The sequence below is a fragment of the Leptopilina heterotoma genome, unplaced genomic scaffold (genome assembly GCF_015476425.1).
Source record: "Leptopilina heterotoma isolate Lh14 unplaced genomic scaffold, ASM1547642v1 Lhet_14, whole genome shotgun sequence".
In the NCBI taxonomy this organism is placed as follows: Eukaryota; Metazoa; Arthropoda; class Insecta; order Hymenoptera; family Figitidae; genus Leptopilina; species Leptopilina heterotoma.
The window spans coordinates 346,952-363,168 of NW_025110859.1; the positions used below are offsets into that span (position 1 = coordinate 346,952).

Genomic DNA, 16,217 nt, shown 5'->3' on the forward strand with positions numbered 1-16,217 from the left:
AAGTGAAAGTGGTATTTTTAATAGGTGTGATAGTGAAGTAACTTGAGAAGTAAACAAAGAAAGAAAATCATATCTTATAGTGTAGAGTATAAAATATCAGAAAATACCGACAGTGCGACACAGACCACGCCTGTATGCTCACTAAAATTCTGAAGAATCTGAAATTTTCATTTATTCTTCTGAAGTAATTTTTAATTTACTAAAAAAATGTCGAAACCCGTAATGGTGAATTTGAATTTCAATAATGGAAATCAGGCGCCGATTTTAGGCCTCGGAACATGGAAAGTATGAAAAATTATCTCTAATATTTTGATAAACTCAAATTACATACGTAGTTTTTTTATATTAGCTATTTTTATTTTACACATAATTTAAGTCCATTTTTTCAAGAATTACTCGCTTTGCAAAAAGTTTTTTTATATCTAAAAAAAAGGACAAATTTTTTAGAAGTTTGATTTTGATGATTTTGATTAAGGGCGTGATCAACAAGTTGACATAACCTCAAACATTAACGAAGAAATTATTTAAACAGATTCACAACAGATTAAACACAATTTAACTGAATAAATAAGTGATTATGAATTTACCCCTTTAAGTTTTACACCATATTGACATAATTCTTTTTATTTATTTCTTTTTCACAGGTAGGGGAGACTAGGGCGAAAAGTTAAATTGTGAAAACAGTTAAAATTCATTATCTTTCGAACGGAAATAGTTAAAGCATTGCAATTTTAATTATAGAAGGGTGTTATCACTCTAAATAAATGTCCGGAGTTATGTGAAATTCTGCTAATTTTTGTGGTGTCCATATTTAAATTTTTTTTCACCCTACTTTTGAAAATTTTTTTGTAAAAGAAAATATATATCAACTTTTAAGTATATTTTTTGCATTTATTCTCACCGCGATTTTTTTACTTCATTATTTGGGTCCCCTGAAGAGATACCTAAAGGTATTTGCTAAATATCTTTAGTCAAATTTTTTATATTTGTTGTTAAAGCCAAAAACGCACCCTGGGGCGAAAAGTAAAAAAAAACAAAATTTTCAAAAAAGGACAAAACATGTATTGTATGCAAAAATATCAGAAACTTTTTTATTGAAAGTTGTAGGGGACAAGTTGCCCTACAATATTGATGTATAAATATTTGCATTTAAGCGGATTATATTGTCTAAAAAAAATCATTTATGCAAAATTTAACTTTTCGCCCCAGTCTCCCCTATATTATTTTTATTTTGTTTCTACTTATTGATTTTAAACAAATATTAATATTTCATTAAATAAATTAATTAATTTACAACAAATTTCAATAGTAAAAAATGAATTTTTTAACCCTGTAAAAAATTATTCATCAATTTTTATCAAAGTGTTAACACGTCCTTGGAATAAAAAATTAATTAAACATATATGACTAATTTAATAAATGCTAATTAAAAAAATAAGTCAACAGCAAATGAAGGTGTAGAAGCTGTGAAAAATGCAATTGACGTTGGATACAGACACTTTGATTGTTCTCCAATTTATGAAAACGAAAATGACGTTGGCAAAGCTATAAGTTCAAAGATCGACGAGGGGATTATCAAGCGGGATGATGTTTTTATCACCTCCAAACTCTGGTGCACGAAGCACAAGCCGGAACTTGTTGAACCAGCTCTGAGAAAAACTCTAAATGATCTCGATCTTGATTATTTGGATTTATATTTAATTCATTTTCCAATGGCTTTCCAAGGTAAAAAGAAATAAATCATTTTATTTCCTGAAATTTCATAATTCATGATTAATTTTATAATTCTTTCTTGTTTTCCACACGAAACTTTGTGAGATATTTTCTTTCACTTTAAACATTATGACTCCGTTGACGATTAATATTGATAAAGTAAAAACAAGAATTTAATATTTAATACTCACAAAAAAAAATTATTTTCGTCGCAGAAGGTGAAGTGGCATTTCCTTCAGATGAAAATGGATTGTCAATTGACAGCGATGTGGATTACGTGGACACGTGGAAGGCAATGGAAAAATGCGTTGAAATTGGACTGGTGAAAAATATTGGCGTAAGCAATTTTAATTCAAAGCAAATTGAAAGGATTTTTTCAGTTTGCAAAATAAAACCAGTTGTCAATCAAGTTGAATGCCATCCATATTTGGCTCAAGTGAAATTATCCGAATTTTGTAAATCCAATGGAATCGTTATCACGGCTTACAGTCCTTTTGCTTCTCCCGATAGACCCTGGGCGAAACCCGACGATCCCGAACCACTGAAAGATGAAAGAATTAAAAACATTGCCGATAAATACAACAAATCTCCGGCGCAAATTCTTCTTCGTTATCAGGTAGATTTTTTTAATAATAATAATAATAATAATAATAATAATAATAATGCGTAATAGTTAAAAAGTAGTAAAATAAGATAATGAAAAGATAATAATAATAATGTAGATTTCGTCGAGATTTTTCTATCAACAATGAAATTAAAAAAGTAATAAATAAAATTTCTCAGGTTCAACGAGGCCACATCGTCATTCCAAAGTCTATTAGCAAACAACGTATGCAAGAAAACTTGTCGATTTTCGATTTTGAATTAAATAAAAACGATATTCAGGAAATTCATACATATGATAAGAAAATGAGAGTCTGCAGCATGGCCATGTGAGTAAATTCATTTGAATATTTTTTGTCAATTTGATCATTTTTTAATACTTTTATACTTTCGTAATTTTTACACTTCAAATGAATTTGAAAAACTACTAAGTTAATTTCAAAAATATAATCATTTCAAAACAAACTCTTAAACATTGAGTTTTATTTATTTGAATAATTACTGTAAATGTATTCAAATTTCACTCAAAAGTTAATTTCAAAAAAGATAATTATTTTAAGACTGTTAAACATTTATTCTCTTTTTTTCAGGGCCGTGAAAAATAAACACTATCCATTCAACGAGGAATTTTAACAATCGAATTCAGGAGTTTGGCCTCATCATTAATTAAGTTTATAATTTTTTTACAAAAAAAATCTATTTAAAGGATGTAATATTTCTTGAAAGTGGAAAATTATTTTTTTCGTAAGCAATTTCCAAGCGTACTGTAATTATCCTTAAACACATTCGTGAAATTCATCATCACTGCTACTCTCGTTACAGTTTTGAAAATCTCGTTTCTTCATTTCAGAATTGTAGTCATTTTCCAATTCGACGTCACATTTACAGAGATTTTTTAAATTTTCTCGGACATATTTTTCTTTACTCGAACTTTGGCAATCGCTTCGACCTTTGAAATTAGTCAACTATTTTAATTTCGATTTTTCAAATTAACCAATCTTGATAATAAGAAATTCATTTCAAGAAGAATAGTAAACAATTATTGATATTCATTATTATTTGTATTTAATTTACAAATTCTTATTTTTATTATCAAGTTATTTGTAATAATTTAATTAACATAATTGAAAGTCGAGAAATAAATTCAAAAAAACGTTACCTGCTGTTTCAAGTTGGCAAAGTGGATTTTCAGCACAAAGGTTATTTCTTAATGACGAGGAATTTTGAGAAGGATATCCAGATTTTGAGTCTGCGGAACAGCGACAAGATTTTTTCTTTAAATTCGCTTTTTTCGGATGATAAACACAACATGATTGTCCAGTAAGTCTACAACTATGATTATTCCTATTATTTTTCGTCCAAGAAGTCCATTGTTGTTCTTTCAACACTTTTGTACACTCATTCTTTTTTCCTTCCTTATTTTCTTCTAGAGGATAATTTTCTTCACCTGTCTCCTGAATCATTCCACTTTGTTTTTTCAGTTTTGCCTATTAAAAATTTTAAAATGGAGAAGAAAATTAAACATTTCTTGAGGAGAAAATTACTAAATTGATTCTATCGATACTTTGAATTAGTTTTTGAAAAATGATATAAAGAATAGATATCAAGATTTACAATTTTTTCACTTTTCTCTATAATTTTCTTCTTCATCTGGTGCATATTGTATTTTTGGGTTTGATACGAGCAGCGCAATTTTTTCTCACTCATCTCAAGTTCCTGGAGTCTATTGGTCATTTGCGAAGCGCCGTGAGAATTTTGAAAATCTTTCGAAATCAGAAGCATTTCCATTTGTTGTCTATAGGCCATTTCCTTCTCTTCTAATTGTCTTATGCAGCACTTTAGACTTCTCTCTTCTTCTCCCAATTGTCGAATTCGACTCAGGCAGATTAAATCCTCCGAATGAATCGAGTGCAAACTCAAAGTAGATTTGTCGGAAATTTCTTTCTCCAAAGTTTTTAATTCACTACCCATCTCGTTGTTTGACAATTCAAGAGACTCGAGCTGCATTCCCTTCTCTTCCAGATCTACATCTGCGGCTATTATCCTCTCCTGAAAATTAAATTTTAGAAATATAGAATTTAAATCTACAAATTTAATTATCTACTGTCTATTTTCTTTGAGAATTTTTATACTTTTTCGTAGAGAGTAATTAAATACAATTTAAATAAACAATTTTAATTATCAACTGTCAAATTAAAAATAAAAATGTAGAAAAAATTTGGTAACCAGAGACGTTTTCGTGGCAAAGAGCATTTACCAGGAACGTCGGGAATTCAAGCAGAGCGTACGTGCAACTCTGATATCTCTCGATTGATATCCTGAACTGTCGTCCTCAGATTCTCCAGAAGACTTTCCGTGGGATCGGGATAGGGTGAAAATTTGTTCATAATCTCACGAATTTTGCAAAGTGGAGGGTCTTTGCATTTTTCTCCCGCCCTCCACATATTGAAAGCCATCAAGGCGGGAATTGATCTCTCCATCGTTGAAACTTTATCTTTTAAGTAGCGTTCATGTTCTGACAAATCGACTCGTCTTTCTGCAAATCTTTTCACTGCGTCCTCCAATTTCGACGAGCATCCCTGTTCGCCGATTTTCACATTCGACTTACAATCTAAAAAAGAAAAAATTTATAAATTAAATTAATTCTTAATTATAAATTAAAGTTAAATTAATTCTTAATTATATTATTTATTTATTTCTCAAACAGCCTAAAAGCCTTTAAATACAAAAAAATCAATTTTTCTAAATTTAATAATTATTATAATATTTAATTTTTTTAAAATTCATTTTAATTACTTTCTCACTTAATACTAATTGATGGCATAATTATGCCATTTTACTCTGTTTTTTCCATTAATTAATTCAAGTGACAATCGTCATTTTTCTTAATTATTCATGAACTCTAAAGAAATATTAAAAAACTTGATTTCATTTTAAAATTGAAAATTACAATCATTATATTAATTAAAGTAAAATTTTTAAATTGCAAAAAAAAAAATAAGTTTAGTTTAGAAAAAACTTACTCGAACTTGGAAAAGGATCAAAAGTTGGTTCACTGTGCTCTGTAAAAAATTATTAATATAAGCATAAAAGAGCAATAAAAATGTTAATAAATTATATAAAAAGATCAATAAATATGAAACTACTAATAAACATGTGAGAATAATTTTTATTTGCACGATTTTTAATAAAAATTATTTTAAAAAAATAAACTTACTGTGACAGTGTGTGTCTGCCATGATTTTTTAGGTACTAAATCAGTAAAAAAAACACAAAAATTTTGAAATTTTTTTACAAAATTAATATTTTTTTTCTATTTTTAATTTATTTTGATTTTGACGTTTACAAAAGCCTTCAAATTTATCGAATTTTCCTTTGTTTAAAAATCAACTGAAGTTTGCAATTAAACGAAATTTTCTATTTTTTCTTCTTTGATTTCAAAATATTTGCATATACTTTTCTAATTTGTCTCCAAATATTAGTTTATTTAATGATTAATTTCAAATTTGCCAATAAAAATTTTTTTCTTTCATCAAATTATTTGATTAATTAAATTTTATTTAAAATTAAAATTATCAATAAAATTTTTTGATTAATTTTTTTTTTTTTATTAATAAAATCAAATTTTATTAATTAAATTTTACTTAAAATTAAAATTATTAATATAATAATAATATAATTATTATTATTATTAATATAATAATTTTAATTTTAAAATCGATATTTTGAATTAAAATTATTAACATTTTTGAATTTAAATTAAAATTATTAATTAATAATTCAAAGAAAATATTATTCAACAAATATTTAAAGATTAAAACTATCTTTGTGTTTATTTTCCGATTGCTTTGACATTTTTCTCTAAAATCAATTAACTAATGATGAATTTACAAGATGTTGAATATTGATAAAATTATATTTTTTTCATTTAAACAACAAAGTTCAATTTTCAAATTGACTTATTCTGCAGTATTCACATTGAAAAACATTCCATTTGATTCTTTTATTTTTTCGATTCTTTATTGGCTCTCATCGTCGTTGAAAAATTAAAAGCGTCATCACAAATTGACAGGATTTTTATGACATTTTCAAAGGAAAAAAGTATTTAAAGAAAAAAAATGTCCATTAAAAAATTGAATGGAGAGAAAATAATTTACCAATGAAGCTAAAACCAATATCAAATTTAAAATCTGGAGCTCAAAACAGTGAAAAATGGTTTTACGTGTCAAAATATTTCAACGTAAGTTTGAAAATAAAATTCAAATAAAATAAAACTTTAACTAAATATTAAATAATTAATTAAATTAAAATTTAATTTTGTAAAAACATCAATTACTTTTGATTAATTAATTTAATTTTGGAGAGTAATAATTTAATTCATTTCAATAAATTTCGTAAAATAAAAATTTTTGAGAGTAAAAATTAATGTATTTCAGAATTGGGAAAATCGAAGAGACATCTTTGATTCATCCAGGAAGTGATAGTTTCATTGATGATTCCAGTTCGCTTCAAACTGGAACCTCTTTGACATTTCAAGAGAGTCTTGAAAGTGGAATAATTAATGTCGATCAATCAAAGGATTTGTTTGAGAAAATAAAATTCAGAAGCAATAATACTGGGAATCGAGTTTACAGATATCGTAAAAAGAAACCATTTCTCAATGGGAATTTTAGTGCTCCAGCTGGAGTGAATCCCTATCACGTTGCTTCTTCCAGTGCAAGAAAATTTGCAGGTCTCAATTTGAAAATTAAATTCCGTTCTCATTTAATTTCAAAAAAAAAAATTATTTTTTTTGTTTACCGATTAAGTTAAAATTAAAATTTATATTTAAAATTTTAAAGTTTAAATTTAACTTTTTAAACCTTTTTTTCGAAAATTAAGTTTTAGAATTAGTGTTCCATCTATTTTTTAGGTATTTTTTTTTGTTCCTTTGCGTAAAAATAATTTATTCATTAGGTCCTCCTAGACTCATCTTCATTTGGCCCCAAAAGGCTCCGAAGCGCGGCAAATTATCGCGAATTCTCGCACCACTGATGCATGGTATTTTAATTAGTTTAATATTCATGGATACAATTCACATGTGGCCAGGAGAATTTTTGCCCAAATCTTTACCGTCGATAATTCCACTTCCAAAAGCTCCGATCAAATGCAACATTATCGAACCACGATGGTTTGATAAGGATTAATTTTTCTCTGAAACAAAAAAAAAAACAATTTTATTAGCGTAACTAAAATTATTTATTCAAAATCAATTTTGCAAAAAGTATAACGAACAATTTTTCAGTACATATAAAATTTTTTACAATTACTATGTAAATAGAATTCGGTAATAAATTTCTAAAAAAAAGACAAATTGTACATATTCAATGAGAAAAAAAATTAAAAGAAATTTGATTTTTATCCTGCCTTTTGAATATTAGAAATCTATGACCTGCTTTAATCGCCCACGAAAAATACTGAATAACACTGATAAATAGAATCTGAATGACTTGGCAATATTTTTCATCTAAAGAATATTTACTGCCTTGAATTCTAACACATCAAACCAGTAATGTATTGAAAAAACTTTTCTTATCAATGTTTCTTCTGTTTCTTCTTAAATTTCTTTTTTTTATCAATTTTTTGGTTATCAAAAACTTGTACATAATTTCTTTCAAATTACTTCACATTTTTACTTTAGATAAAAAATAATTTCTTAAATTCTCCTCGGCTAAATTTTTAATTCGCAATTTTTTTCTTCTCTTATAAAATAATAATTTACTAAAAACCAAAAATTGAATTAATATTCTTTTCAATTATTATTAATTATTAATTAAGTCATAATTGTCAATTAGAATTTTTTGCAATATCACGAAAAGAGGAGAATAAAATTTAAATTTGTTCAAATGAAAAGCAACAATTAGGCAACGAAATAAACTATTTTGCAATTTTTGGCGAATTCTTTTTGATAAAAATAGAATTTAAATTATCGGTTACAATTAAAAAAAAGACTACTTTTCATATTAGAAAACAAATACAAAAATCCTGTTTCAACGGTTTTTGTATTATTTACATGATAAGTGTATTTTTAGATTTATTGCTTCTTTGTGATTATGCGAATTGTGAATTTATTTTTTAATGACAGTGCAACAAGTATACAGTCTCCCTTCTTTAATGATGTTTATACGTCAGTGTTCATACATATAGAATGTAATAATAGAGAACAAACCAGTTTTCTTCATTCCTGTATTTGTAACCGAGCAAATTTCAAACATTAATCACAGCATCTTGGCGAAAATCTCCATAAATTTCTATACTAAAAAAAGAAAATAAAACTATGTAATTAATACAATTTATTAGGCAAACAAAATTTTCGTTCGGAGCCAAAAAAGTGATTTTTATAAATTTTGAATAATTTAAAAACAAATTGCATAATGACACCATTTATGATGTTTATATTGACGGTGATTGCAATCGCAGTCATTCGCATTATCATCCAGGTGTTTAAATTTTTCAAGTTTTGTGCGGATGTTAATAAACTTCCTGGACCAGCAAGATATCCACTGCCGACTGTTGCCTTTCAAGTCAGAAAACTTAAGCAAGAAGGTAGAACATTTTTTTAAAATTCAAATAATTTAATTAGATTTCAACAAAAATTGCACTTTTTGAATACTTTTTGAATATCGTTTGATAATGAATTTTTCAAAAACAAATTTAAACCGATAATGAATGATAATTGAAGCAAAACTTTGGATATGAATAGAAAAGAAATATATTTACAACTTTTTCTCTTGAATAGATCGTTTCAAATGGGTTTTCGATTTATTGGCGAAATATCAAAAAGGATTTATGATGAATATTATGCAATTTAATGAAGCTTTGGTTCATATTTACAATCCTCGCCACATGGAGGTAAAATATAAGATATTTATAGATTAATTTAATAATTATTAATTATTATTATTTACCATTTACTAATAACGAACTAGTATTCAATAATTATTCACTTGCATTAACTGATTATTAATAATTATTAAATATTTTTAACAAACTTACGAACAAAGTTTAACGAAAATGAAAAATACACTTAAAAAAAAAATAAACGAAAATTCGTTTTAACAATTATTTTCAAACAAAACGATTGCTGTACACTTTTGAATTTTACTCTTAAAGATCATTTTCCCGAGTACAGAGAATATAAAAAAATCGTTTGCCTACGACAATTTGAATCCGTGGCTAGGCCAAGGGCTTCTAACATCTTCTGGTAAAAAGAAACTGATATTATTTTCATTTATCGAAAAGAAATGAATTTTTGAAAAATATTTGTAATTCTTTTCTTTTTTTATGAAACTACAGGCCAAACATGGTTTCATCAGAGAAAACTAATAACGCCGGCATTTCATTTTGGAGTTGTGGATCAATTTGCGGAGGTCATGTCAGAAAAATCAAGAGTATTGACGGAAATAATTGACGAGACACTGCGCGAGAATCCTAACGAGCCAATTGATATTTTCAAACTCATTATCAGATGTGCTCTCGATATTATTTGCGGTATATTGCGACAATCATTGATAGATAATTTACGATTCGCACAAAAGATATTGTATTGTATTGTTGACATTGTTGACGTAATTTTTTATATATTACATCAACAATGACGTCTGGAATTTTTTAAATCGCTTTGTGTTTCCTGTTAAAAAATGATTTGAATTAACAATTTTGTTATTATTTATTTTATTATCTAGTTCTATTAATACTTGGTAAATTAATATTTTTTTAATTTTAGAAACGGCAATGGGAGTGAATATGAATGTTCAAAGAAAATACGATACCGATTACATGAACGCACTACACAAGTAAATAATTGAAATATTTTATTAATTAATATGAGTAATAATAATTAATAAAATAATTTTGAGAAATAATTAATAAATGTAAAAAAATAATACAAATCAAAAAATATTAATATAAAGTAAAAAATAATTAAAAAAAGAAAATAAATAATGCGTTTGTTTTAGAGTCGCTCAGTCATTAGTCGAAAGAGTAAATTATCCATGGCTAAAGTGGGATTGGATTTTTTATCGAACCAAAGGAGGTAAAGAAACAAAAGTCGCATTCGAAACAATGATTGATTTCACAATGAAGGTAAAATTAAGAATTATTATAAGATTAATAAGGGTTAACACAATAATTAGTTATTAATCTATTCTAATATTAATTAATATGGAGAGAATATTTTCTTTTTCTGCAAAAGATTATCAAGAAGAAGAAATTAGCCCGACAATCCGGAGTTAATGAACCCAAAGAAATAGAATCAGACGAATTTGGTAATTTCGAAAAACAATCGTTCAGAAACACTAATAATTAATATATTTTAATTTTTAATTTCTAATGAAATTATTAGGTAAACGGAAAAGAAAAGCCTTCTTGGATCTTTTGTTAGACGTGAATGAGAACGAGAAAAATCCCATGACCGAAGCCGAAATCAGAGAACAAGTGGATACATTTATGTTTGCTGTGAGTCATTCATTCCACATTTAAAAATCGTAATTATTATTTAATCACTTACTGACTAATATCGCTAATTTCTTTTATCTCACGAGCTGATAAATTTTTTAACTACTTGAATTTAAAAATCCTGATAAGTAATTTTTTTTAGATCTTAATAAGAAAATAAATTTTGAATTAACAAAAAATTAAATTTTTTCATAAGTATAAAATATGAAGATATTGAACACTTCATGTTTTCTAATTCCTGTAAAAATTTTATTATTATTCTTTTGGAAAATTTTATTAAAATAGTAGGTAAATATTGAAAATCATTGAATTGAGGAAAATTTTTGAAAATAATTAAAATGTTGCCAAGAATTTTATTAAATTTTTTGAAAACAATAATTGAATTTCTGCAATTATTTGTAATATCTCTAAAATTCTCCAAATTATATCCTAGAATTTACGAACTTTTTGTCCTTTTTCAATTAAATTACGGACTTTACGGACCTGTTTTCAAAAAAACTGACTTTTATGGACTTGAAACAAATTTATGAACCTTTACGGGATTTACTTTAAATAAAGTTTTATTGTCAAAATGTAGAAAATTATTATGTTTTTATGAAAAAAGGTTAACGTACCAATTTGTGAACCGATTTGTTGTTTCATGTATAAGCCAGAATACACTCGCCTTTATATGCACCAGTTGTTGAAAAAGGTAAATTAATATCAAATCTCATAAATACTCACTTTAATTTATAAATCTTTAGTTTTTTTGCTCCGGTAAACTCTAAAACGTTAACCTGTCAAATCAATTGAATGCTGGGTGAAGATTCCTAAAGTGTCCCCCTGATTTTCACACTTGTAATGAAATTTGAATTTAATGTTATACTTCTATGCTACTATATTAGAGATACAAATGTTATAAATATTTTTTTAAAATTTAATTATTATAAAAAGTTATAAACAAATTACTTTTTGAGTAACATTTTTAAAAAAAATTGTATTTGCGATTCCTATTACTGAATTTTAATGAAAATTTTATATTTTATATAGAAAAATATAAACTTTAAAATTAAAAAAAATCCAATTAAAAAAATTTATTTTTTTTAATGAAAAATTAATTATTTTTAATAAACAATTAGAAAAAGTAACATGTGGCCAAATATGGACCTAAAACTAAGTTTTTATTTTTGCACAATAAACTTGAATCTATATAGATTCGGTGCATTCTTGAAAAAAGTTGCTAGCTAGCGTAGAACATGTTACTTTTTCTAACTGTTTATTAAAAATAATTAATTTTTCATTAAAACCTGCTTGCAGATGTCAAAAGACTATACTAATAACTAAACAAGTATTAATTTTTTTAAAACATTTATTTTCATAAAACACCGTTTTATACCGAAAAATACTTTTCACGATAAAAAGTAACTACTTACTACACTATATTTAATTAATTTCCATTTAAATTTGCACATATATGAGCAAATGTTCACAAATTGGTACACGTGCACAAATAGGGACATTTACAAGACAAAATTAAAATAGAGTCCACTTCTGGACCAATAAGCCAAGGTTTCAACGAATACAATATTGAAAGTAATTAATAATTGAGCATACCTGTATTTTTCGATATTTCCTCTTAAAAATAGGGCCACGATACGACGGCCGCTGCCATCAACTGGGCGATATTTAATCTCGGTAATAATCCCGAAGTCCAAGAAAAAGTCCATCAGGAATTAGACGAATATTTCGGTGACGATTATGATCGTCCAATTACAATAAAAGACGTTGCAGAGCTAAAGTATCTCGACCGGGTAATTAAAGAAACTCTCCGAATGCATCCATCGGTACCGCAAATTTCACGACGTTTGACCGAAGATATTAAATTAGGTCAATATTCTTCTTCTCTCTAAAAAAGAAAAATTACAATTAATCTTATAAATCATAGCAATTTAATTAGAGTAATTTTGCAATCTATTAAATATACTTCTAATTTAGTAAGTAATAAACATAATTAAATATTTTTTCAGACGGATACATGGTTCCCAAAGGAGTTAACTTAGCAATTGCCATCTACCACTTGCATCACAATCCCAACGTTTGGCCGAATCCAGAGAAATTCGATCCCGATAGATTTTTGCCGGAAAATTCACGTGGACGTCATCCTTACGCCTATGTTCCATTCAGCGCTGGACCAAGAAATTGCATTGGACAGAAATTCGCCGTAGCCGAGCAGAAAATTGTTCTCACATCAATTTTACGTAAATGGCGTGTTAAGAGTGCAAGAACACCCGAAGAAATGAAACTGATTTCGAGTTTTATTCTGAGACCACACGACGGTAATCCCGTGTACTTTATTCCAAAATAAATTTTTAAATTTGAGAAAAAAAAATTTCCCAACCGCTAGAAAAAAACTGCCAATCAAATATTTTATCAAACCTTTTTTGGTATTCTTTTTATAATAGAATTATGTAAAATTAAAATTAGAATTTAATTATTGTTTAGTCTCAAGCCCTTTTTCTACGAATAATGAAATTTGTATTTTTTAGAAATAAAAAATAAAATCGAAATTTGAAAATATAGTTTCTAAAATGTTTTAGTTTTTTATTTAACAAAATTTTTCTTATAAAGTCTTCTAAATTAAAATCTACGCATTAGGATCATTATTTTTTGATTGCTCGGATAATTTTTGAGCTTTGAATAATTCGATAAGTTTCTCTGTTGCTGTCTCCTCGAGTTTTACAGCTGCCCCCAATTCAGTCTATAAATGAAAAAATAATTCCATTCACCTTAAACATTTCCATTTATCGTAGGTAATTTTTTTTCTCAAAGAATTTAGATATCGAAAATAATCTTACTATTTAAAATTGAGTTCATAGGGCAATTTTTAAGGCATAGCAATTAAAAATTCTAAATAGTTGACAGAAAGTAGTTGATAAAATAGTAAATAAAAAATGGAAAAAATAAAAAATGAAGAAGATAATGTAACAGAAGAAACGTGTAAATTTATACTCACATCAGGATATTCGGACAAATTTAAAGCAGGATCTTTAAAGGTGAATGGAGTCCAAGGTCCTTGAATCGAAGGAAAATCCGTGTGCCAAAGTCTTCGTAATCTTTTTGCCGTACCATCGCGTGCTTGTGTTTTCAAAAGTTCCATCCACTTTATAACTTCTTCTCGTTGAAAATTATTACAAGCAATCCAGTGTTTACTTCCATCGACTTGAAAATGAACAATCGTTAAAAATATTTCCATAAAAATTTATCACATTGATTAAATACCTACCATTATTTCCATTTTAATCAATTTTAAAAAATAAAAATTAACTTACGATATTCTGCAACTATAATAGGAGAACGATGTCTCCTGGGTTTTAGATAAACGACAGTTCCTGTATTACTTCTTGCATAATCAATTAAATCATGTTCTATAAAATCACTGAAAATATAATTAAAAAATGAACAATCGTTAAAAATATCTGTAAATATATTTAAAAACAAGATAATTAAAATATTTCGAAAAATAAACAATCGAGAAGAGAGGTCATATATATATATATATATATATATCTCAACGTGAGTATTTTTATTTATTTTCTACGTTTTTCTTATTTTTCTATGAGGCAGAAGCTGGGCAAGGTTTTTAAAATCGAAATTTAAAATATAAGAAAATATTTTTGAAGCGCTTCCAAGTACCTAAGAAATAAACGAATTATAGGTTATGTTTGTGTCTTTATCTTGATAAGTTTCTTTTTTATTATTTAAATTTTGAAACCAGTTTTTAGAATATTTTTTGTTGTAATTAAGACTTGAATGTCATTCATTTCTAGTAATACATAATTGTTTCTCTTTCTGTATTTTTAATCCAAAAATTATGAACATAACCTAAAATTGTATAAAAATATATATATATATATATATATATATATATATGAAAGAGAAAGAAATAAAATACCAACTATGAAAATTGAGGTTAGGTTTGTCAAAATAAATCAAGAATAATGTATTTACCGCAAGCCGCGACTACATCCATGATTTTTACAAAACTTTAGAGTAACTCTTTTTAATTGACAAACATAACGAGTAATTCCATTGCCTAAATGAGCACTTAAATAGCCCGATTTCATATACAAATGTGAATTCGACATGTTTGCAAAATGCAAAAATGCAACTAACCTAACTTACAATAAGGTAGTTCAAGTTGGGTGGGGGAAATCCAATATGGCTGACATCAGCTGATTTACCGGAGGACAAACAATGCATTGAATTCAATGGGACAAATCAGTTTTTTAACCATAACTTTTTAAATATTTATTTTTGAACCATAGTGTAATGGAAAATTATTCTTTATTTATCGAAATCTATTTTTTAAAATAATAAAATTAAATTTTTTGGTTTTATTGTTTTAAAAAATAGATTTCGATAAATAAAGAATAATTTTCCATTACACTATGGTTCAAAAATAAATATTTAAAAAGTTATGGTTAAAAAACTGATTTGTCCCATTGAATTCAATGCATTGTTTGTCCTCCGGTAAATCAGCTGATGTCAGCCATATTTGATTTCCCCCACCCAACTTGAACTACCTTATGTACTTACTGCGCCTGCGCAGCGTTCTTTCAAGCATTTTCATTCGCTGCTGACAAATGGCGCCAAACTCGACAATATTCAACTGTAACTATTATTTTTATCAAAAATAAAAAGTAATTTCACTTTATCAGGTATACCTATTTATAGTAACTTCTAGAACTTGATAATTTAAATTAATTTCCACCTTTAATTTATAATTAATAAGAAGAAAAAGAAAAATTGACATAAATAAAAGAGTGTTGGGAAAATTGAAAAATTGCAAAATTAGGAGGAAGTTAAAATTAAAAATATAAATAAATCAAATATTTATATTAAGAAGCACCATCTTTTATTCGTTGACAATTCATACAACTTAATAAATATCATTAGAGGATGATTTTGTTTATATCACGACAATAACAACGAATCGAATATTAATTCCGACGAATGGAGTTTATAATTTTATACCATTTTGTGTGTTAACATTCAAAATCAAATACTATAAACATTCGTCTTTTATATAATCATTCGCAATGAAAAAAAATCATTCAAATTTATTGTGCTATTTGTTAATTCGTATTTTTTCTTTTAAACACTTCACTCTGGTAGAAAAAAAGCAAATTAAATTTACTTACAATAAAATTTTTTGTTTTGTTTAGAAAATGACATATAAGTACGAGAAACATTTTCACTGCACTTGTTTTTTTATAATTTCTATTGCAACTGACACTCTTTATAAAAATATTCCCATTATTCTGCAAATTTCTTAAAATATACAACATCGAGCACTTTAATAAAAAAGAGAATTTCTTCTTTTGGCCTTTTTTCAAAATAAAGGAACCAGCCCCTTTCAGAAATAA

The 16,217-nt window shown here is 26.5% G+C and overlaps 5 protein-coding genes across 5 annotated transcripts; 3 read left to right on the forward strand and 2 right to left on the reverse strand.

Annotated features, from left to right (window-relative positions):
* The first annotated feature begins 53 nt into the window (after window positions 1-53).
* LOC122497799 (aldo-keto reductase family 1 member B1-like) lies at window positions 54-3,068 on the forward strand. The gene is made up of 5 exons (XM_043605096.1): window positions 54-285; window positions 1,440-1,725; window positions 1,929-2,329; window positions 2,497-2,645; window positions 2,907-3,068. Exons 1-5 carry the CDS (start codon window positions 208-210, stop codon window positions 2,947-2,949), a joined length of 957 nt encoding a protein of 318 aa, XP_043461031.1. The 5' UTR covers window positions 54-207; the 3' UTR covers window positions 2,950-3,068.
* A 24-nt stretch (window positions 3,069-3,092) lies between these two features.
* Window positions 3,093-5,634, reverse strand: LOC122497802 (golgin subfamily A member 6-like protein 7). The gene is made up of 6 exons (XM_043605098.1): window positions 5,534-5,634; window positions 5,340-5,378; window positions 4,605-4,927; window positions 3,931-4,365; window positions 3,476-3,803; window positions 3,093-3,265 (listed from the first exon to the last, which is right to left on the reverse strand). Exons 1-6 carry the CDS (start codon window positions 5,553-5,555, stop codon window positions 3,093-3,095), a joined length of 1,320 nt encoding a protein of 439 aa, XP_043461033.1. The 5' UTR covers window positions 5,556-5,634.
* Window positions 5,635-6,741: 1,107 nt separating this feature from the next.
* LOC122497860 lies at window positions 6,742-7,507 on the forward strand. The gene is made up of 2 exons (XM_043605222.1): window positions 6,742-7,048; window positions 7,273-7,507. Exons 1-2 carry the CDS (start codon window positions 6,742-6,744, stop codon window positions 7,500-7,502), a joined length of 537 nt encoding a protein of 178 aa, XP_043461157.1. The 3' UTR covers window positions 7,503-7,507.
* A 979-nt stretch (window positions 7,508-8,486) lies between these two features.
* LOC122497797 (cytochrome P450 4C1-like) lies at window positions 8,487-13,370 on the forward strand. The gene is made up of 10 exons (XM_043605094.1): window positions 8,487-8,901; window positions 9,095-9,207; window positions 9,469-9,559; window positions 9,652-9,846; window positions 10,082-10,151; window positions 10,314-10,440; window positions 10,550-10,622; window positions 10,700-10,812; window positions 12,438-12,678; window positions 12,819-13,370. Exons 1-10 carry the CDS (start codon window positions 8,730-8,732, stop codon window positions 13,154-13,156), a joined length of 1,533 nt encoding a protein of 510 aa, XP_043461029.1. The 5' UTR covers window positions 8,487-8,729; the 3' UTR covers window positions 13,157-13,370.
* Window positions 13,367-14,971, reverse strand: LOC122497800 (39S ribosomal protein L43, mitochondrial). The gene is made up of 4 exons (XM_043605097.1): window positions 14,800-14,971; window positions 14,121-14,227; window positions 13,805-14,010; window positions 13,367-13,549 (listed from the first exon to the last, which is right to left on the reverse strand). Exons 1-4 carry the CDS (start codon window positions 14,934-14,936, stop codon window positions 13,436-13,438), a joined length of 564 nt encoding a protein of 187 aa, XP_043461032.1. The 5' UTR covers window positions 14,937-14,971; the 3' UTR covers window positions 13,367-13,435.
* Window positions 14,972-16,217: the final 1,246 nt, after the last annotated feature.